Here is a 23,935-nt window from a genome sequence, read left to right on the forward strand (position 1 = left end):
CACCATGGCACTGCAGGGCTGCCTGGGAGATCTGTGGTGGCCATGGAGGTAGTGAGTGGCCCTGCAGGTGGGTAGGGCAGGGCGGAGTGGAGCAGAGTGGGCAGGGTGGGGGCAGAGGCGGGTCAGTTTTTGGGCACTCGGTCTCTAAAAGGTTCGCCATCACTGAACCAGAAGAAGGAGAGAGGCAAGAATCTTTTCCAATGGATCACCCGCAAGCTCCTCAAAGCACTGTTGCTGCAATTAGAACATTTTTTTTTTAGTAATTTGAGATACAGTACATGCCAGCTAAGTCAGAAATAAATCAACTCAGTATTTGCCTACAGATTACAGTGTGCAGAACAAAGAGTCATGAAGCAGATTCCAGAGCGAGACAATCTGGAGATGCCTTTGGATAATATTGAAATAAAAGATGATTGCTGTGTAATATGACAAAGTAGGGTGTGTGCAAGTAATATAAGGCATTTGTTTGATGGGACTACCTGGTTCCTCATATCTAATGAATCCTGAATCCATCCTAACTCTTCATAGTTTTACTTAATTATCCTCCTCTCTAAAAAAAATGGAGTGGGATCAAAAAAAGGTGATTCAGAATATTTCTGTTTAATTCCTGTGTTCCAACCTCAATTGCCAATTGGGGTTGGAACACAGGAATTAAACAGAAATATTCTGTTTAATATTCTGTTTAAAAATTTATAAAATTGATAATTGCTATGACTTCAAAACTTCATAATACATGTGAATATTCCCATCATCACTCGATGGTTCATTTCTCCAGCTATTATGGCACAAGAAGAAGAACTTGGAGATCCTTTTTTTTAAAACAAAATTTATATAGGTAAGGAAAAATAGGAACAATACAGGTGTGGTAAAGGGAAGGGTAAAAGGAAAGGGGGAGGGGAAGAAAATAAGGAATTAGGGTAAAATAAGGATAGGTACAATCACATATTTCAACAAACAAGCAACCGTCCGGTTCATAATAATGAGTAAGTATCATATTCAACCATTTTTAACAAAGCTTAAACTGTAACATATTAAAAATAATTAGTAAACAAATACGTTGATCTATTAAGTAAATACTACTAATAAAATCACACAAAAAAAATAAGAAAATAAATCCTAACAATCAAAAGTAACAAATGAAAATCAGGAAATCAGGAAAAGTAATTGTGTCATCAAAATGTTAGTTAGAGCTCGATTAAAAATCAGTCATCTATTCTAAAATATTAAATCCTTCAAGTTCTAATGTGTCTCTAACCATTGATAAAATTTTTCTCAAGTTCTAAAATAAATTGAATCATCTTTTTTCTTTCATTTCTAATGTTAGTCTATCCATTTCTGCACACTCTAGAATTTTGGTAATAATAATCTGGTCAGATGGTAGATTCTCATTTTTCCAAAATTGGGCAAATACTATCCTTGCAGCAGTTAAAACATGCAATATCAAGTAGTCATTCTCTTTACCATAATTAGGTCTTATTATTCCTAACAAAAACAATTCTGGTTTAAATTCTATTTGTAGTTTCATCATCTTTTCCAACCATCTATGAATCTTAGACCAATATTTCTTAGCGATAGGGCATATCCACCAGGCATGGTAATAAGTGCCTGGTTGTTGTTTACATTTCCAGCAAATATCCGAAATATTTTTAAACATTTTCGCTAAGTGAACTGGTGTCATATGCCATCTTATATGAGTTTTCTTTATATGCTACTGCTTTTGTAAGCTTAATGTTTTTATCCCAAAGTTTTTGCCAGTCTTCCAAATTTATAGAATATCCAAAGTTCTTTGCCCATACTATCATTGTTTCTTTCACTTGTTCTTCTTCCATCTTCCAGTTTAGAAGAAATTTATAAAATTTTCTAATAAAATTCTCATCTGTTTTTAACAAAATTTTATCCAATGGGTCTGTTCTTTGTAAAAACCTGTCGATTTATATCTTTTTCATATCTTGTTTGAATTTGCAAGTAGGACCACCATGTCAAATCAATACTTTGTAATTGTAAAGTTTGCCTGTCCTTAAGTTTTCCCTCTTTATCTAAAATATCTTTATAACTAACCAGTTTGTCATAATTAATCAGATTTGGATAAGCAAATGCTTCCATTGTTGAAAGCCACTCAGGTATTTTCATGTATATTTTATGTTTAATTTTCTCCCATTCTGAAAGTAGTACGTTTCTTATCGCATGATTGTGAAAGTACTTATGTGCTTTAGATTTCTCATACCATATAAAAACATGCCAACCTAGCTGAAGGTCATGTTCCTCTAAATAAAGCAATCTTTTATTTCTCAATACAATCCATTCTTTAAGCCAAAGCAAAATAGCTGCTTGATAGTAAAGTCTCCAATCTGGAAGTCCAAAGCCCCCTCTATCCTTAGATTCTTGTAACAATTTACATTTGATTCTTGCCTTCTTTTTTTGCCATATAAATCTTAAAATCATTGCATTTAAATCATCAAAAAAATTCTTAGTAAGTTTAACAGGCACTGTTTGAAATAAGAAAATGAGCTTTGGTAAAATGTTCATCTTAACTGTCGCTATTCTTCCTAAAAGTGATAATTGAAGATTTTCCCATCTTTCCAAGTCCATTTTTATTTGTTTCATTAATCTCAGAACTTGGAGATCGTTAATCATCCAGGTCATGGTTGTCTCAAAGGTGTTTCTTTTCCAAAAGGCAACTGGACTTTCCTGTTTTTTTTTTTCTTTGAAAATGTTTCACTTTGTCAAGGTAATAATTTAACAGCTAACCAGCTTGTATAATGTAGATGTATGATGTAATGATGGGAATGACTCAGCAGGGTCTGTGTCCATTTAAGAGCCTTTGTGTAAAAGGAAGGCTCTGCTGCTGTGTTCTCTTTCGTTTTCCTGCTGTAAATGCTGTGTGTTGTAGCCTGCTGTGTTAGCACGTGTATGTATATTGTTCCTGGTGTATGATATTGTAGATCGGGGTATCAAACTGCTGGCCTGCAGGCCGGATGCATTATAGTGAAACCGCACCCACCCCATTGCCAGCAATGGAAAAAAAGTTGCTATACATCCCGACATGTCATGTGACATTGCGAGTTTAACACCCCTGTTATAGATAGTGTAAGATAAACCACCATTTAATATAGACCACTGTTTACTGTGTTTACTCCTGGGTTATCTCAGCGCAATAAGACTGCACGCTCTGACACACTTCTCATTCAAGAAGCTTCTTTATAACTGGTTAAGAAGTGAAATGCTTTCATAGAAAAAAACCAAGAAAGTCCATTTGCCTTTTGGAACAGGAAGAATATGTAGCTCATATTCCTCTGCGCACTTGATAAGCCTTAGTATGCAACATAATATGCGCCATTCAGACAACACAAACATACATTAAAAAAGAAAACCTTTATCCTTTCATCACCACTCCACCAACTTTGTTGCAGATATAAAGGAGACCTGAAAGTCAGCTTAGGAATGACTATTAGACAGTTTTCAATGACTTTAATTTCAATTAGCACCTTAAAATAACTTGAATTTACAGGCCAGGGTCAATGGAATCCAACAGATCTCGTGTGTCATCTGCTGGTCTTTTCTCAAAGTTTAACATGGAGTGACATCAGGATAGGGATCCAAACGATAGTTCCCCAGGGATTATTAAGGGTTTCTCACATTTCTTGACCTGTTTTGAAATCCACCGGAGAGGCTTAATGCAAAGATCACACATAATGACAACTATTTTGTAGAGGAGGAGGAATATTGAATAGAAAAATATTTTGTAAATAGGGACACAGCCCACCAAGTTTGGGAATCCTCAAAAGATGTCATCACAGATGTTGATGGAGATTCTCAATCTTCCAGGCCATGGTTGTCCCAAAGGTGCTTTTTCAAAAGGCAACTGTTCTTTTTTTTTTTTCCCCTTGAAGATGTTTCACTTCTCATCCAAGAAGCTTCTTCAATTCTGCTGAATGGTCCTGACTGGGTTGTAAACAGGAAATGACACCATATAGCTCCTGTTTACGACACAGTTCTTTCAGCAGTTCTAAGAAGGCTCCACAACCATTTGCACTACTCAGGTGACCCCGAGGGCACAGAGTGGCCTCAACAACTCTCAGAAAGAGCGCTAACAACCAGATAACTAGAAGGAATATAAATCCTTCCATCCTCCCCCATTCAGCCAGATTTGAAGAAGCTTCTTGGATGAGAAGTGAAACATCTTCAAGGAAAAACAAAGTCCAATTGCCTTTTGAAAAAGCACCCTTGGGACATCATCACAAAGATAGCTTTAGGTGTCTGCACCGGGATGGTTTTATAAGTGTGACTGATACTTAATGTGCGGATAATTTTCTTCCTCTGTGAGTAAAAGCTGGGTCTCTTCTGTGTTTCTTTTCTTCTTTCGAGTTCCTAATGCGACAAGTCCTTTGATGGCCATTGCTATTATGGCACCAATCACACCAGCTCCGAGTAACCATGGCCAGATCTGATGAGCTTGTTCCAAGTGAGAGATGAGGAAAATCTGAAAGGGAGAGGCTGTAAAAAGAAAGAGAGAGAAAAGGACATGTTATGTATTAATACTGATATTATGGTGCTGTAAAGCTAGGCTACCTCCAACAGTTTTGGAGGGAAACGTCAAAAGATTCAAGTTTGAGCGGGAACAAGCTAGCGTTGTGATTGGTTGATGCCCTAGAGGCGAAACGTATAAATAGCAGGCATGTTGCCAGTGTTTGACAGTTCTGTTCTTGGTTGAATAAACACTTTTGCATAATACTGGTCTGGTTATTGCCTTCAAAACCCACTACACCAGTGGTTCTCAACTTTTTTAATGCCGTGACCCCCAACTGTTCGTAAGTTGAGGACTACTCAACCGGTCGTAAGTCGAGGACTACTCAGCTGGTGCAGCACCGTTTGCAGAATGGGACTTTTGGCGGGCTCAGCAGGGCAGAGACAGCCTGGACAATTCCTATTGGCTTTGAAAGCCAATAGAATTAGACTCTATTCAAGAGAGTCTATTCTATTGGCTTTCAAAAGCCAATAGAATAAAAGGGAGTAGCACAGCTAAGGAAAAGGGGGGAAAAAATGGCAGACTCCGTTGTTTGGCAACCCCCGTGAAATGGGGTCCCGACCCACAGGTTGAGAACCACTGCACTACACAATAGGACATGTCTTCTATTTCATATAAAGTATCCTTGCCTGGAATGAGAAACTGACCAGAAATCTGGTGAGTTATAAAATATGAACCTATCACAAAAGCCCAGGACTCTAACCTAGATTCGAATGTTAAAACAAAACAACAACAACAAAAAAAAAATCCCAGAAAAAAATCAGTGGCCAAACATTTCTTTACTGTGGTCAAGAAAACTACATGAAGGGATGTCACCATGAAGCCCCCACTTATCTAGCTCAATGAGGGGAGATGCTCGGTGGCTCATGAGGTTAAAATGCTGGGCTGATGATCGGCAGGCTCGTGTTTGAGACCAGGTGCTGCCGCAGGTCAGGATGAGCTCCCGTCACATGCTCCAGCTCCTGCAGACCCAGCGGTTCAAAAGCGAGTGATGGTGAGTAGATAAACGGATACCACTTTGGAGGGGGGGCAACGTATTTGAAAGGAGTCCCCAACTGGGCATTCCTGGGGGACACAGCGATGTCACCAGCAAATCCTTTCACCGTGGAAGCACTTCAATATTAGTACTGAGAAGAACATCCTTTTTTCTATATACATGTAGTCCTTGACTTCTGACAATGGAGTCCGAACTTTCTGTTGCTAAGCGAGACAATTGTTAAATGAGTTTTGCCTCATTTTATGACCTTTGCCACAGTTGTTAAGTGAATCATTGCCGTTGTTAAGTTAGTAACACAGTTGCTCAATGAATCGGGCTTCCCCAATGACTTTGCTTGTCAGAAGACGAACACGTATCCCCCGGGCACTGCAATCATCGTAAATATGAACCAGTGGCCGAGATTCCAAATTTTGTTATGTGATGCTGCAACGGTCGTAAGTGTGAAAACAGTCCTAAGTCTCTTTTTCCAGTGCCACTGTAAATTTGAACGGTCACTAAACGAACTGTTGTAAGTCGAGGACTACCTGTATACGAGATATTTGAAACTAGTATTCCATCTCTTGTCTCTCAAATGCTATGTCTGGTCACCTTTCACTCAAGTACTATTTATTCAAGACAACAGATATGAACTTTCTTAGCTCTTTGAGATCAATCACTGTTGTGAGTTAGACACTGCCACTTAATGAGCATAGGCAAAAAGGAAGAATATAAAATGAATATTCCTCTCAAATTAATGTAAGTAATTCAGGCTAGCCATATGGCCAGTCAAGTCTAATAAAAAATAATGGGGAAGAGAGCTGGGGGAAGACTTTGCATCAATGCCAATCCATCTTGATCAAGTCACAAGCTAAAATCTTCACTTTCAGAAAGCAAAAATTTCTGAGGGAGGAAATTGTTACTGGAAGCTGAAGTATAGGTAATCTTTGACTTATGACCATTTGTTTAACAACCATTTGAAGTTTCAACAATGCTGAAAAAGTGACTTATGGCTGTTCTTCGCACATATGACGGTTGCATCCCTGTGACCGCTTCATCAAAATCCGGTCGTTTGACCACCAGCATATACGACAGTGTTCCAGAGTCATATAATAATAATAATAATAATAATAATAATAATAATAATAATAATAATAATAATAATAATAATAATAATAATAATAATAACAAACCAACTAATGTACAGCACAGCTGCAGTTATAACAGAATACCTGGGATGTAAAATCAACAAAAAAGAAAAACAAACAAACAGTGCACCACAAAAATGGAAGGTTAGACTAGAAAATAAGATCAGCAAGTTAAGATCACATGCAAGCAAGCTAGAACAGATGAAAGAAAAGAAGCTGAAGAACAAGAAGACCAAAGAATACCTAATCAAGAAATACCACTTAGAAACAAGGAAGATCAAGGAAGCACTGGAAATAATAAAGCAACAAATAACAGCTATAGCCAGGAAAATCAGTAGATATGAAGCTCGAATTGCAAACTATAGGCAGAACCTCCAATTTCAATCCAATCAGAAACGTTTCTACCAATCCATCAATGGAGAAACTGCAAGGAATCAGTCAGTACCTGACAAGGAAGAAACAGTGCAATTCTGGAAGCAGATATGGGATAACCAAAGAAATACAACAAGGATGCAGCTTGGTTAAAAGAGGTGGATGCAAATAAAACAGAAGTTGAAATGAAAGAACTAGTAATAACAACAAAAATGGTAGAAAAAAGAGCAAGGAAAATCAAAAATTGGTCAGCACCAGGTGAAGATGAACTGCATGGGTTTTGGTTGAAACATCTAACTGTTATACACCCACTCATTGCCAAGCAGTTCAACAATATACTACAAGGAGGAGAAATTGAAAAGTGGCTAACAACTGGGAAAACCTACCTAATAATGAAAAATCCAGCAAAAGGGGCAACACCAGGTAACTACAGGCCAATTACCTGCTTACCAACAACATTCAAATTACTAACTGGTGTGGTAGCTGATGCAGTACAACAGCATCTAGTTGAAAACAATCTCTTTCCACCTGAGCAGAAAGGAAACCGCCCCAATAGCAGAGGAACAAAAGATCAACTCCTAATAGACAAAATGATCTTGGAAAACTGCAAGAGAAGGAAAACCAACCTGAATGTGGCATGGATTGACTACAAAAAGGCATTTGACTCTCTGCCACATGATTGGATAATAAAGTGCCTAGAAATAACAGGAGTCAGTAGAAACATCAGAAAATTTGTGCAAAGATCGATGGCACAATGGAAGACACAGTTGCAGATCAATGGTGAGAAGCTGGGAGAGGTTAATATCAAGAGAGGAATATTTCAAGGAGATTCATTATCACCATTACTATTTGTTATTGCACTGTTTCCTCTGTCAACAATACTGAATAACTCAGGACATGGTTATCAAACATCAAAAACATCTGCTAGACTATCCCACCTCCTTTACATGGATGATCTGAAGCTGTATGGAAAAACATCATCTGAAATAGAATCGCTGCTCAACACTGTCCGTATATATAGCCAAGATATTGGAATGGAGTTTGGCTTGGACAAATGTGCCACACTTACTATCAAACAAGGAAAAATAGTGAAAACTGAAGGAATCAAGATGCCCCACGAAAATAACATTAAGAGTCTGGATGAGGAAGAATACTACAAATACTTGGGTATCCTTCAAGCTGACAACATCAAGCACACTGAAGTCAAGAAAAAGATTAGAGGTGAATACATCAAGAGAGTGAAGAAGATCTTAAAATCCAAACTCAATGGAGGAAATACCATAAAGGCAATCAACACCTGGGCAATCCCAGTCATTAGGTACACAGCTGGAATAGTGGACTGGACTCAAGCAGAACTAAAAGCAATGGATAGGCAGACCAGAAAAATAATGACAATGAATCATGCCCTTCATCCACGCAGTGACATTGATAGACTTTATCTACCAAGGCAAATAGGTGGGCGTGGAATGCTACAAGTACATCAGATGGTTGAAGAAGAAAAAATGACTTTGGAAGAATATCTGAAGAACAATGATGAAGATGCACTGAAATTAGTATATCAGGAAGGCTTACTAACTACTGGAGAGACCAAACTGGCCTACAAGAAAGACCAAATGAAGAACAGAATAGAGGCATGGGAAGACAAAGCACTACATGGCCAATACATTAAAAAAATAGCTGGGAAAGCAGATAATAATAAAACCTGGCAATGGCTAAGAGCAGGAAAATTGAAGAAAGAGACCGAGGGACTAATTCTGGCTGCACAAGACCAAGCCTTAAGGACAAATGCATACAAAGTCAAAATTGAGAAGACAGCAACAGACAGTAAGTGCCGCCTATGCAAAGAAGCTGAAGAAACAGTGGACCACTTGGTAAGCTGTTGCAAGAAGATTGCACAGACTGATTACAAGCAGCGGCATGACAAAGTAGCAACAATGGTGCATTGGAAGATCTGCAAAAAATATCATTTGCCTGTAAGCAAAAACTGGTGGGATCATAAAATAGAGAAAGTCATAGAAAATGATAAAATTAAACTGCTCTGGGACTTCAGAATTCAAACAGACAAGCACCTGCAACATAACACCCAGACTTAACAATTGTCGATAAGAAAGACAAAAAAGTCTGGATAGTGGACGTGGCAGTGCCTGGAGACAGCAGAATAGACGAGAAAGAACTGGAGAAGATAACAAAATACAAAGACCTACAAATAGAAATAGAAAGACTGTGGCAAAAGCAAGCAAGGGTAGTACCAATAGTCATAGGCTCCTTGGGTGCAATCCCAAAACAACTGGAGCACCACTTGAACACCATTGGCATTGACAAATTCGCTATTAGTCAATTGCAAAAGGCGGCCTTATTAGGAACTGCTTCCATCCTGCGACGATACCTGTAATACCATCAAACATCCACATCTGCCTATCCCAGGTCCTGGGTAAGGACTCGATAGGTAGACAAATGCCAAATCCAGTCTGAACATCTGGCTGACTGTGCGATGATTGATAATAACAACAACAACAACAACTCAGGACATGGCTATCAAACATCAAAAACATCTGCTAGACTATCCCACCTCCTTTATATGGATGATCTGAAGCTTTATGGAAAAACATCATCTGAAATAGAATCGCTGCTCAACACTGTCCGTATATATAGCCAAGATATTGTAATGGAGTTTGGCTTGGACAAATGTGCCACACTTACTATCAAACAAGGAAAAATAGTGAAAACTGAAGGAATCAAGATGCCCCACGAAAATAACATTAAGAGTCTGGATGAGGAAGAGTACTACAAATACTTGGGTATCCTTCAAGCTGACAACATCAAGCACACTGAAGTCAAGAAAAAGATTAGAGGTGAATACATCAAGAGAGTGAAGAAGATCTTAAAATCCAAACTCAATGGAGGAAATACCATAAGGCAATCAACACCTGGGCAATCCCATCATTAGGTACACAGCTGGAATAGTGGACTGGACTCAAGCAGAACTAAAGCAATGGATAGGCAGACCAGAAAAATAATGACAATGAATCATGCCCTTCATCCACGCAGTGACATTGATAGACTTTATCTACCAAGGCAAATAGGTGGGCGTGGAATGCTACAAGTACATCAGATGGTTGAAGAAGAAAAAATGGCTTTGGAAGAATATCTGAAGAACAATGATGAAGATGCACTGAAATTAGTATATCAGGAAGGCTTACTAACTACTGGAGAGACCAAACTGGCCTACAAGAAAGACCAAATGAAGAACAGAATAGAGGCATGGGAAGACAAAGCACTACATGGCCAATACATTAAAAAAATAGCTGGGAAAGCAGATAATAATAAAACCTGGCAATGGCTAAGAGCAGGAAAATTGAAGAAAGAGACCGAGGGACTAATTCTGGCTGCACAAGACCAAGCCTTAAGGACAAATGCATACAAAGTCAAAATTGAGAAGACAGCAACAGACAGTAAGTGCCGCCTATGCAAAGAAGCTGAAGAAACAGTGGACCACTGGTAAGCTGTTGCAAGAAGATTGCACAAACTGATTACAAGCAGCGGCATGACAAAGTAGCAACAATGGTGCATTGGAAGATCTGCAAAAAATACCATTTGCCTGTAAGCAAAAACTGGTGGGATCATAAAATAGAGAAAGTCATAGAAAATGATAAAATTAAACTGCTCTGGGACTTCAGAATTCAAACAGACAAGCACCTGCAACATAACACCCCAGACTTAACAATTGTCGATAAGAAAGACAAAAAAGTCTGGATAGTGGACGTGGCAGTGCCTGGAGATAGCAGAATAGAAGAGAAAGAACTGGAGAAGATAACAAAATACAAAGACCTACAAATAGAAATAGAAAGACTGTGGCAAAAGCAAGCAAGGGTAGTACCAATAGTCATAGGCTCCTTGGGTGCAATCCCAAAACAACTGGAGCACCACTTGAACACCATTGGCATTGACAAATTCGCTATTAGTCAATTGCAAAAGGCAGCCTTATTAGGAACTGCTTCCATCCTGCGACGATATCTGTAATACCATCAAACATCCACATCTGCCCTATCCCAGGTCCTGGGTAAGGACTCGATAGGTAGACAAATGCCAAATCCAGTCTGAACATCTGGCTGACTGTGCGATGATCGATAATAATAATAATAATAATAATAATAATAATATAATAATAATAATAATAATAGTCATAGGCGCCTTGGGTGCAATCCCAAAACACTGGAGCACCACTTGAAAACACCATTGGCATTGACAAATTTGCCATTAGTCAATTGCAAAAGACGGCCTTACTAGAACTGCTTCCATCCTGCGACGATACCTGTAATACCATCAAACATCCACATCTGCCTATCCCAGGTCCTGGGTAAGGACTCGATAGGTAGACAAAATGCCAAATCCAGTCTGAACATCTGGCTGACTGTGCGATGATCCATAATAATAATAATAATAATAATAATAAAGTTGGAAGGGACCTGGGAGATCATCTAGTCCAGCCCCCTGCTCAGGAAGGAAACCCTATACCATTTCGGACAAATGGCTGTCCAGTCTCTTCTTAAAAACTTCCAGTGTTGGAGCATTCACCATTTCTGGAGGCAGGTTGTTCCACTGGTTAATTGTTCTAACTGTCAGGAAATTTCTCCTTAGTTCTGGGTTGCTTCTCTCCTTGATTAGTTTCCATCCATTGTTTCTTGTCCTGCCTTCAGGTGCTTTGGAGAATAGCTTGACTCCCTCTTCTTTGTGGCAGCCCCTGAGATATTGGAAGACCGCTATCATGTCTCCCCTCGTCCTTCTCTTCATTAAACTAGACATATCCAATTCCAGCAGCCCTTCCTTATTATGTTTTAGCCTCCAGGCCCCTAATCATCTTTGTTGCTCTTCTCTGTACTCTTTCTAGAGTCTCAACATCTTTTTTACATCATGTTGACCAAAACTGGATGCAGTATTCCAAGTGTGGCCTTACCAAGGCATTGTAAAGTGGTATTAACCCTTCACGTAATCTTGATTCTATCCCTCTGTTAATGCAGCCCAGCACCATGTTGGCTTTTTTGGCAGCTGCAGCACATCTAATCGCCATTTACATCCTTCTCAAGGAGTTTCTGACCAGCAAAGGCAATGGGGGCAAGCCTTGTTCACTTTATGACCATGGTGATTCACTTAATAACCATGACAAAAATGCCACAAAATTGGACCCAATTCATTTAATGACTACATCTGACTCTAAAATTAGAGAAAATTTTCATTTCATTCCCTTTGAATCAACACTTTGTGGTACATATGCAGACTAAATAACTTTTACTTCTTTTGGAACTGTCAGCTATAGTTCTTAAACTAAAATGTATCTGTGAGACCCACATGGGGGAAAAAAAACCCATAGAAAACTGTGTATATATATATATATGTATATATTCATAGAATCATGAAAAAAAGGAAAATTCAGTATTGCGGAAAACTGATTCAAAAACTCCACGTTATCAGGCAAAACTCCAAAACAAGCACAGACCTGGAAAATGTGCAGCAAAATGGACAAATTAAGAGGCAAAGCATTTAAAAATGTCAAATTTACCAAATTTAAAAGGAAAAAAAAACAAACCCCAAAGTTACTTTTTCCTTTGGCAGGCGCAGAATTAAAAGGGTTCTTACTCAAAATGAGAATATTCAGTCTGTCACAGTCTTGATGTTGTACTTTAGAGTATTATTATTATTATTATTTAGAAACCTGCCAGAAATAGTCCATTTGCTGTGGATTTTTTTTAATGGGTCTGGAAAACTGCATGAATCCAAAGATTGCCATTCCTACCAGAAAAGTCATTTATAAATCAAAGACTTTTCCCTCCAAATCTGACTATAGTCTCCTCCATCACGTCCCAGCATGCATTTCTAGCCTGGAGTCCCCTGCTGATAGTTACCTGTTCCAATAGCTTTGAAAGGAAATCATAATTACTTTTCCAAAGATTGACTGTTTCTGCTAATAATTAAGTCAATGCAGATAACGGCAGTAATAAGCTACAGCATATTATCTGCAGGATGAGGGGACAGGGAGAATCTGTTTCCTTCCTCTTATCTACATTTCGCTTTTCAATTACTTTTATTTTCCTTTCCTGGTGACCTCCCCAAGAATTGCCTGGGGCTAAAATTTCTTTTTCTAATCACTCCTGTTAATTTGACATTTTAATTTTGTTTCCAGTCAGACATTATTAGTATTTAAACACATATATCTCAAGAGGACAGTTCCCCTGGGCTGTCAACTCTAATTAATGCCAATTCGTCAACCATCATCATTGTTTCATTGGAACTATATAGAGGTGGTGGTGGGGGGGTTTCAGAGCCACCTGACCAGATATCCAATACATCTTTACAGAAGGCCACCTGAAGAGACTAGAAGCATTTGAAATGTGGATTTACAGGCAGCTGTTACGTATAAGCTGGGTTGACAAGATCAGAAATGAGGGGGTGATAGGCCACCTGGGAAAGCCAAGGGAAATCACCAAAACAATTAAAAAATGAAAATTAGAATATTTTGGACATGTGATGCGACACCCAGAAAAACACCGCACACTCCATTTAATCCTCCAGGGAAAGATTGAAGGCAAACGAGGTCCAGGCAAAAGAAGAACATCATCGTGGCTTCAAAATCTAAGGGACTGGTTTGGACAAAACTGAGCAGCACTTTTTTGTGCGGCTGCTGATAAAAACAGGATCGCCAACATGATCGCCAACGTCCGATAATGGATATGGCAGAAGAAGGAGAAGGAGGAGGAGGAGGAGGAGGAGGAGGAGAAGAAGAAGAAGAAGAAGAAGAAGAAGAAGAAGAAGAAGAAGAAGAAGAAGAAGAAGAAAAGAAGAAGAAGAAGAAGAAGAAGAAGAAGAAGAAGAAGAAGAAGAAGAAGAAGAAGAAAAGAAGAAGAAGAAGAAGAAGAAGAAGAAGAAGAAGAAGAAGAAGAAGAAGAAGAAGAAGAAGAAGAAGAAGAAGAAGAAGCTCACTTATAGAATTCCATGTGTTTGTTGATTAAACTGCATTTTTAAAGGGAAAATCCAGCTGACTGTTCTTGAAAAGTATACACAATTCTACACAGAAGTTCACAGGTTCATCTCATATGTGCACTTTGGTTTGGTGTTATTGTCAGGCATGAAGAATCAGGATCACATATTAAGTTCCAGCTAAGCTGACTTATTGCTCATACCTATACATAAGAATCTAGTCAACTAATGGTCAGCACTAGATGCTAGATAAGAGTTAACAGCATTCAAGAGGGGCGGGACTTAGACCCTTTGTGGGAACATAATGATTCTAGGCTGATTCCTCTTTTGATTTCATCCCCAGGTTCTGCCTGTCCTACTCCTACAGTTATTGAAATTAAGTTTGAGCATCCGCCTCCTTTCTATCTTCCCAAATTCTTATCATCTCTGGACAAACCACAATATGTTGGATTATTTAAACCCAGCAATTAGGAACCTACAGAAACCATGGTTTGGGAGCTGGGACAAGGCAGCAATGGGTTTACAGCTGGTTCTCAAACTAATTTAAACATAAAATTAGAAGAATTGACACCAACGGCATGAAGAGAAACTTGAGTGGTGAGCAAACAGAAAAATATTTCTACTTCAAGGAAATTTTACTTTTAAAAAAGAAACAGACTGCATTTAGCTGAAGACCGGGATGGTGAAGGTGGAGAGTAGCAGAGGGCCAGTATGGGATTGATTAGTACCTGGCCTATTTGCTAAAAATAATGCAACTCTCTTTCTCCATCCTCCCAAGACAGAAGATGAAATGGTTGCCTGAAAAAGCATTGCACAGAGGATCAGTCTGGCAGAATGCCTACTGGTGTTGGATGGGGTGGTAACGAGAGAGGGTGGAAAGAAAAGAGATTTAAACGTTACTGTGGCTGCAACATTCCTGTCACCCTTGGTACCTTGTCTCTGGGCTCTAGAATGCATTTTCTGCCAAAATACAGCACATTGTATGAAGTTTTACAGCAGGAACAGGAAAACAGGCTTAGAGGTAGCCCTGTGCTTGTATTTATCCCCTTTGAAGAGCAAAGCAAGCAAACAGAATGCACACATTATATAGGCAGTCCTCAACTCCCAACAGTTTGTTTAGTAACTGTTCAAAGCTACAACAGCACTGAAAAAGTGCCTTATGAGTGTTTTTCCACACTTGTCACCGTTGCAGCATCCCCACAGTCACGTGATCAACACTCAGACACTTGGCATCAGTTGTAAGTCACTTTTTTTTAAAGAGAACTTGGAACGGTCACTAAACAAACTGTTACAAGTTGACTTATCGGTATTATGCGTCTCAATGGGATCTTATTTCTGAGGATTCTGCTGAGCCAGGGCCCAACTCTTTGATGAGTCACAACTCTTTGATGAATCCAGAATAAGGACTGGCACAAAAATGCACACTGTGCTGCCTCCACTGGTTCTACTTAAAGGGACGGATCAGATTACCTGGTTCCAAGAGATATTCATAGTCGTAGCCCAGTTCTTTGGATGAAATGAAGAAATCCCCGTTCCTATAGAGAGGAATGAAGGGGACCATGAAATATCCCCGGTTGTGTCCAATAGGAGCGTTGGCCTCGGGGTAGGCCTGAAGCAGATGTTTGTGTCTTCGGAGCCACTGTTCATAAATGCTGTGGGAGCAAAGTGTGGTATTAATAGTTCAGCAAAGGGAACAAGGATGCTTTTTCAAATCTAAAATACAGTAGAAATAAAGGTTCATGGGGTAGCTGGTCTTAGATTGCTCCAGAGGCAGGACATCAGCTGTGGCTTCAATGATAATGGCAAAAACCTGCACAGTCCACTGGAACACCAGAAGACAGAAATTCAGAAAGTCTTGGGCACAGGGGTACAGATGGTCCCCAACATAACAACCATAATGGGCCTGTCTAGTGATAGGATTCAAATATGTGAACCACCAGTTCTCTGTGTAGATGCCACTTCCAGAAGTCCATTCTGGGCCTGGGCAACAAAACATTAGCTACTGGTTCTGCTGAAGTGGTGCGAACCAGCTGAATCCCACCACTGGACCTGTCTATTATGATTGTACGTCATGATGGTCTTACGTCAGCTGAGTGACTCGACTTTATGACCTTTTTTGCAGTGGTTATTAAGTGAATATGGCAATCATCAAACTAACACAGCGATCATTAAATGAATGCCATGATCATTAAGCGGACCAATTATTCGCTATGGCAGTTTTGCGAAACTTGGAATTACGTTGTGGTTTTCAGCAAAACTGTCATGACATGTGGTCATGCGATTGTGAAGTTCTGCAAATGGGCATAAATGTGGTTGTGTTGCTGAGTGGCTGAGGTGTGATCATGTGTCTACTGGGGAAGGCAGCCATCAGAACTTTGGAAGTGAGTGGAAGCTCCCTTTTTCCAGCTAGGTCATAACTCTGAATATCGCCAAACATTCAAATAAACTCTACAGTCTAATCTGTGACTTACAATAGATTTACTGACCGTTCAAAGTTACAATGGCACTTAAAAGAGTGACTTATGATCATTTTTCACACTTAATGACCATTGCAGCATCCCTGTGGTCACATGATCAAAATTCAGACATTTGGCAACTGGCATGCATTTATGACGGTTGCAGTGTACCGGGGTCACGTGATTCCCCCTTTGCAACCTTCTGACCAGCAAAGTCAATGAGGAATCCAGATTTACTTAACAACCATGATACTAACTTAACAACTGCAGTGATTCATTTAACAACTATGGCAAGGAAAGTCGTAAAATGGAGCAAAACTCCCTTAGCAAATGTCTCGCTTAGCAACATGAATTTTGGGCTGAAGCTGAGGACCACCTGTATTGCTCTTAAGTGGGACGTTGCTGGGCTTCTTGTAAGCTACATTCATTTTGTCCCAATAAATCTTGTTAAAGTGACACTGTGAGATTTGTGCCTGGGAAAAGAATTACTTTTGGGCTGTGCCAAGGAACCTGACCGGTTGCCATGAATAATCATGAAGACAAAATAAAGCGAAGCCAACAGAAGCTGAAGAATTGCTTTAACTCTGCAACTGAAAGCGAACAAAGAAACAGCAATCATAGGATCCTTGGTGACTGCGCCTCGGGGACCCCAGTGAAAAGACCCTTGTGAAGTGTAGATGTGGAGAGTGCTTTTCTGCAGGATCACGGAAGAGAAGGCATAAAACTGTAAGGCAACTTCTTCAAATTGGGAAGGAATCTAACACAGTACCCAGAATGTCATGGATTCTTGACTTTGTGAAGTGTCTGCTTACTTCTGGAGTTACAGACAGATAACAGTTTCGAAAATGAAATGAGATAACCACAACACGTGAACAAACATTCATGGGTTTTTCGCCTTGTTTGGTATGGTTCAGATGAGCCCGTTCGCAGGTTCAGTATATGCACGGAAAATGGATGATGTGTGCCCATTTATTCTAACTTCCCATGAATTTTACACATCAGTGTGATCAATAAGTTCCTGATTGTACAGAAGCAGCGCAGGGACACCCAGCCGTACTAAATGTTTTCTGCTTTGTTTCAGTATTGTTCAGATGAGCCCATTCACATGTTCAATAAATGCACAGGAAGTATGTGCTCATTTATTCTACCTTCCCATGGGTTTTGCACATTACTGTGTTCAATAAGTTCCTGACTGTTTACAGCAGCCCTGTTTACACTTGCCATAAAGTGTAGCAGTGAGGGTTCTAAATTTCTCCCCTTCATTTAGTCAGTGCGCAGGCAAAGGACCATAAGTGAATCTGTTCACAGTAGTATTAGAGAGATTTAATAATAGCTGATGCATTCTGATGTCACAGAGTTTGGGGGAAATTGGATGAACTGATGCATAATCAGAGTATCGTGCACAATTTCTAAAGTCAAAAATTTATAAGGAATATCAAATAAGAGTTGGAGATGGAATCAATGTGAAGGCAAATTTTATCGTGTTTGGTGGACTGCCAAGAAGTATCAGATCAGATATAACAGAATAGTAGAGTTGGAAGGGATCTTGGAGGTCTTCTAGTCCAACCCCCTCCTCAAACAGGAGACCCTATACCATTTCAGACAAGGGGGTGTCCAGTCTCCTCTTAAAAGCCTCCAGTGATGGAGCATCTGAACCACACCAAAACAAGGCAAAAAACAAACAAACAAACAAACCCATGATTGTTTGTGCACATATTGTGGTTATCTCATTTCGTTTTTGAAACTGTTATCTGTGTGTAACCTCTGGAGGCAAGCAGTTCCACTTGTTAATTGTCCTCGGTGTTAGGCAAGTTTCTCTTTAATTCTAGTTTGTTTCTCTCCTTGATTAGTTTCCATCCATTGCTTCTTGTCCTGCCTTCTGGTACTTTGGCAGCCCCTTAGTTATTGGAACCCTGCTATCATGCCATCCTTAGTCCTTCTCTTCACTAGACTAGACATACCCAATTCCTGTAACAGTTCTTTATAAGTTTTAGCCTCCAGCCCTCTAATCATCTGTGTTGCTCTTCTCTGCACTCTTTCCAGAGTCTCAACAACATTTTTTATATCATGGTGACCCAAACTGGATGCCGTATTCCAAGTGTGGTGCTAACACTTCACATGATCTTGATTCTGCCCCTCGGTTAACGCAACCCTATTTTTGTGTTGCCTTTATTTGGCATCTGCTCCAATATATTGTTCGATTCAGAAGATACTAAAAATGGATTTAAAATGGAAACAAGGACATTTCCCTTTAGATATCATGGGTAAAGAGGCTGAAAGGAAACATTAAAATAATTTTGGGAACTGAGGTCCACCCATCTCATAGTTGCTAAGGTTGAGAAACATTACTTTAGTCTAGAGCAGTGGTTCTCAACCTTTTTAATGCTGCGACCCCCAACCGGTTGTAAGTCGAGGATTACTCAACCGGTCGTAAGTCGAGGACTACTCAACTGGTGCAGCACCGTTTGCAGAATGGGACTTTTGGCGGGCTCAGCAGGGCAGAGACAGCCTGGACAATTCCTATTGGCTGTTGAAAGCCAATAGAATTAGACTCTATTCAAGAGAGTCTATTCTATGGGCTTTCAAAAGCCAATAGAATAAAAGGGAGTAGCACAGCTAAGGAAAAGGGGGGGAAAATGGTGGACTGCGTTGTTTGGCGACCCCCGTGAAATGGTCGTTCGACCCCAAATGGGGTCCCGACCCACAGATTGAGAACCACTGGTCTAGAGCAGTGGTGGCGAACCTATGGCACGGGTGCCAGAGGTGGCACTCGGAGCCCTCTCTGTGGGCACGCGTGCCGTCGCCCCAGCCCCACCTCCCCCCATGGCCCCCTCCTCACCAGCAGCCTCCCTGGAGGAGAATCGCCCCTGGGTGCAGCCCACAAGGAGGAGCGCAGCCAAGGACATAACCGGGCAGCAGGGACACGACTCCGCCCTCGCACCCCATAGTGTGCAGATGATGCTCCGGGGTGTGGGCAGGGGGCGTGGCTGCCATGGTGCTGCAGGGCTGCCTTGGTGATCTGCTGCGGGCCATGGAGGCGGTGCATATCCCTGCGGGTGGGCGGGGCAGGGGGCGGGTGGGGTGGAGCAGGCAGGGTGGGAGGCGGAGCGGGGGTGGGGGGGTGGTCTCTAAAAGGTTCGCCATCCCTGGTTAGAGCCTGGGATGAATTTCTAGCCTCAAAATGAAAGGGGAATTGGGATTTTAGCCTTTGTTGCTATCTAACCTCTGTACTGCATTCCCAATTGTCTCAGAGCAAAACTAGCTACCTAAGGTGCAGACGATGGAAATTGCCCTTACCAAATTTTTAATGAGTAATTTGAACATCAAAGGGAATATTAATTAGTGAAACAGTTGCCACGATTGTCTTGTGATTTCCAGCTCAGCTCATTTTTCCAGACAGAATTTCTCTCTCACACTTCCATTTAGACCAGTGTTTCTCAACCTTGACAATTTTAAGGCATATGGACTTCAATTCCCAGAATTCCACAGCCAGCACTGCTGGCTGTGGAATTCTGGGAGTTGAAGTCCACATGCCTTAAAATTGTCAAGGTTGAGAAACACTGATTTAGACTTTCCCTGCTCCGGCTCCAGGCTGCTGGAAGGAGGATGTGAATTCTTCACGGTGAGAATTTATGAATCTAGGGCACGTGCTTTTCATTTAGCGTAAAGTAATCCTATTAGCCAATATAGGCTAAGGAGGTTTCTTTGCAGGAATGAAATTAATGTGCCTGCAAAACAAAATAAAATATATTTTAAATTTCATGAATTATTAACTCCGTAAAGCTTCACAAAAGCTGCATAAAAATAGATTGGATTTGTTAACTGAAAATGATAGTGTGGTTTTAAAAAAATCTTGCAGATCTGTTACTCCTGGCACTGCAATGAGGACTACTTAATGAAATGTGGAACTTTACGTTTTATGGATATCTCCCTACCCATCATGCCATTCCCACTGGGGATAACAACAAAGGAGCAAAAAGTAGCAACCCAAAGCAATTAGAGGCTATTTAAGGAAAACAAAATCTGATTTATGCCAGCCCCATTGACTATCATTCTTTGTACGGCCAGTCTTTATAACCCAGCTTAGCTTCCATCACATCCATACACTGCTTCAGTCACTGCATTTTGAGCTTTTTAATAGAAGAACTAAATTAAATTTTAAAGAGGTCAGAACTGATTATCAACCCATTTTGTCATCTTTTATTTATGCCAGGAGAATAGACACAAAACTATTCAGTCACTTGGCAAAACCCTCTGTATCCTCCCCTAATTTGGCTTGGTTTTATTTTGTTTAATTTTTCCCCTGTTTCCTTCTCTACTATTTTTCCCAGGTGGTCACACCTGAGCTAGTAATATTTAGGTCACAAGAAAGGGAGAAAGAGATGTCAGTATATAGTAACACAAGTAGATTGTATGGTACCTGCATGAAGGTCATTAGGGGGTTCATTACTGAACGAAGGTTAAGTACTTCTTCATGGCCTTACGGGATTAATGAATTCTTTACAGGCAAGTACTAAAGTAACATCACTTGGTCGGAATTCCAAGACACACGTCAATGAAGTGACATACCGAAAGGAAAGGAAAACAAAACGTAGACAGACTAGCCAGCCAGTACGGTGGTGACACGAAAAGACGCTTTAATGACTAAATCACGGTGTTCCTCAACTAAGGGTAAGACCGGATAAAGAACGCAGTTGTTTAATTCAATACATAAAGACCGAATTACAAGCCACCTAAACAGAGACCTTATAGAAACACGAACATGGGGGTGCAACGAAAGTAAGAGAAGCTGCTTACTTCACATGTTAAAGACAGGGGGAAACGACAATCCTGAAGCACTTTACCTAAAATTTGTTAAGGCAATTCTACTCAAGCACTTCCAGTAAAGTAACAAAAACTATTACCTCTACACTACATGGAACGGGGTTCATAAAGCGATGACGTGCATCAATCACATTGTGGGTACAGAAATAAAGGGCCTCAAGACCTCCACTTTGGGAATTAAATGAAGCAATAAAGCAATGGCACAAGAAAAAAAAATAGATACACGATATAAAGGCCATGACACGCTTTGTGCCCCCAAATCAAATCCAACCATGAATGAAAGAAAATAACACCTTTTGGGTAATTTTCAAATTTACGGGATCAAACTCAGACCTCTAAAGATCACCAAAACTCTACCACTATATCCATGAACGAACATGTGTGGCACCCAGCAAGAACCCCACAAACTACCGTTCACTTTAGTGACCTCACTGTGGTCACTACCCTATAAAAGACAGTTACATTCAGGCACATACTCCCAGACTTGAACAGCACAAACATATAAATATACATATAGTCATAAATAACAATGGGGGGCCCGCCCTTACTTACTTAACAACGTAACGTTACTCTATGAAATTCCATTTTTTGGTTACAATAACTTACCGTCCATTCCTTCCACCTCCCTCCACGTCAATAACCCAAACTCCCCTCTGCGCACCTCCATCATTTGGGCACTCACTCACTAACTTCCTTATTTAACTCACTTGTTCACTACCGCCGCGGTCGACACTTAATTAAATACAATAAGTCCATCCACAACTCTAACGCTCCTCTCCCTCCTGGGTGTTACCATCATCCCTAACTTACTGTCCTTACCTCACGTTGTTTAACAGCCCTCCCGTACCATGAATTCACAGCCCTCCGTGTCACAGAAAACAAAATCTCCCTTATATCAAATCCCTACCTTGGGTTAACTTACATAACCTAAAGGCCTATTCAATCCCTTTGTTCCCTCCCTAAGTCCCTTCCGTCCCTCACGCCGTTCCAGCCCAAACTCTCCATCCCTCACTGCCTACATCCCTGTGTGCATGTCCGGAATTACCCTCACCTTCCTCAATCCCTCACCGCTCTTTGTTCCTTCCCTCAATACATCAATACCTTCATGCCACCATACCCAAAACTCTCCCTCATCACTCAATCACTTTGTTCCAGTCTCACCTTTGCTCAGCACGCCAGTTGTTCCATCCCTCCGTCCCTTCCTTCCCTCTTCCATCCCCCAACCCTCCCCTCCCTCCCTTCCCTTTGTTCTTCCCTCCCTCCCTCCCTCCTTCCATCCCCCAACCCCCCTCACTCTCACTCTCCCTCTTGTTCCTTCCCCCCTCTCTCCCCCCCTCCCTCACCCTCCCTCCTCCTTTTGTTCCTTACCTCCACTTCTCCCTCCCTTTGGTTCTTTCCCTCCCTTCCCTCCCTCCCTTCCTTCCCTCCATCCCCAACTCTCCCTCCCTCCCTCCCTCCCTCCCTCCCTCCCTTCCTTCCTTCCTTCCTTCCTATAGAGAGCTGTTAAGTACAGTAAGGTGATTCTTGCTCCCCCCCCCCTTCCTAGGTTCAAAAAATTAGGTACCCAATTTCTTATTGCCTCAGTTCATAAATGGAAGTGATGGGTAGAATAAAAGGCACAAGAAGAGACTGAGATGTCTTCCACCCTCATGACATTCAAGAAACAGACCACAGATATGGTTTATATGGTGATCTACCCCTTGGTGGTGATACATACTTTGAGTGTTTACTTTTGCTTAATGTGCTCCATATATACTGTGTACTTTCCCTAATTCTATGTCTTCCTGCTGAAAGGAACAACATTTTCTTTTGTGCCAGTGAGAAGGACTCACTTTGGTCTCATTTATTGACAGGTCAAGTAGATACAACAAAAAAAAAAATCCTGATCTGATTTAGAAACAAAGAGGTTGACCATAGAGTCACAGAGCTAGAAGGGACCTTGGAGGTCTTCTAGTCCATCCCCTGGCCAAGGCAAGTGACTTTAAAACACCATCCTTGGAAATATCTGCTCTGTCAAGATTTGTCCTTAACATAACCTTCTATCTCTTCGTTCCCAAATTAAATTGTCCTTATGCAAAACTCTCTCCCCGAAAATTTTAGTTCTTTAGCCTTCTTTTTTTCCTGCAGCAAAAAGCTTTGAAGTTACAGGTATAAATCTCCTGCTTTCTTTACTGTAGTGCACTGCCTCCAGAAGTTGTGAATGCTCCAACACAGGAAGTTTTTAAGAAGAGACTGGACAACCATTTGTCCGAAATGGTATAGGGTTTCTTGCCTGAGCAGGGGATTGGACTAGAAGACCTCCAAGATCCCTTCCAACTCTGTTATTCTGTATTCTGTACTGTAATAAACAGCCTTACATCTTTTCATATCTGATGGATCTTTATACTATTATGTTTCTGTTTTCTCAATCTGTGGCTGAATTTTGTGCCGGTCCATTCAAGAGAGTAATTTTTGAAAACCCCTGTTTCCCCTACCTTTCTCCAAACTTCCTTTTTGTCTTTCTCTTATTTAATTCACTGCATTAACTTTAAAGGAGAATATTTGTAGCTCAAGGCTGAAATAAAGGATCCTTGGTGCTCTCTGAGCTTGGTGGTTTTCTTGCAGATGTTTCATTACCCAAACTAGATAACATATACATACACACACACTAAATTTTTTGGGATTG

General features: G+C 40.6%; 1 protein-coding gene across 1 annotated transcript in view; it reads right to left on the bottom strand.

Annotated features, from left to right (window-relative positions):
- Positions 1–3,081: 3,081 nt before the first annotated feature.
- Positions 3,082–23,935, bottom strand: part of TYR (tyrosinase) — a 61,363-nt gene continuing 40,509 nt past the window's right edge. The window contains exons 4-5 of the mRNA XM_039342951.1: positions 15,461–15,642; positions 3,082–4,494 (exon numbers count right to left, since the gene is read on the bottom strand). Coding sequence (XP_039198885.1) covers positions 4,274–4,494; positions 15,461–15,642 — 403 coding nt within the window. The 3' untranslated portion in view covers positions 3,082–4,273. The remainder of the gene's footprint in view (positions 4,495–15,460; positions 15,643–23,935) is intronic.

The sequence above is a fragment of the Crotalus tigris genome, unplaced genomic scaffold, assembly GCF_016545835.1.
Source record: "Crotalus tigris isolate CLP2741 ecotype Arizona unplaced genomic scaffold, ASM1654583v1 scf7180000017828.1554129, whole genome shotgun sequence".
NCBI classification, from domain to species: Eukaryota; Metazoa; Chordata; class Lepidosauria; order Squamata; family Viperidae; genus Crotalus; species Crotalus tigris.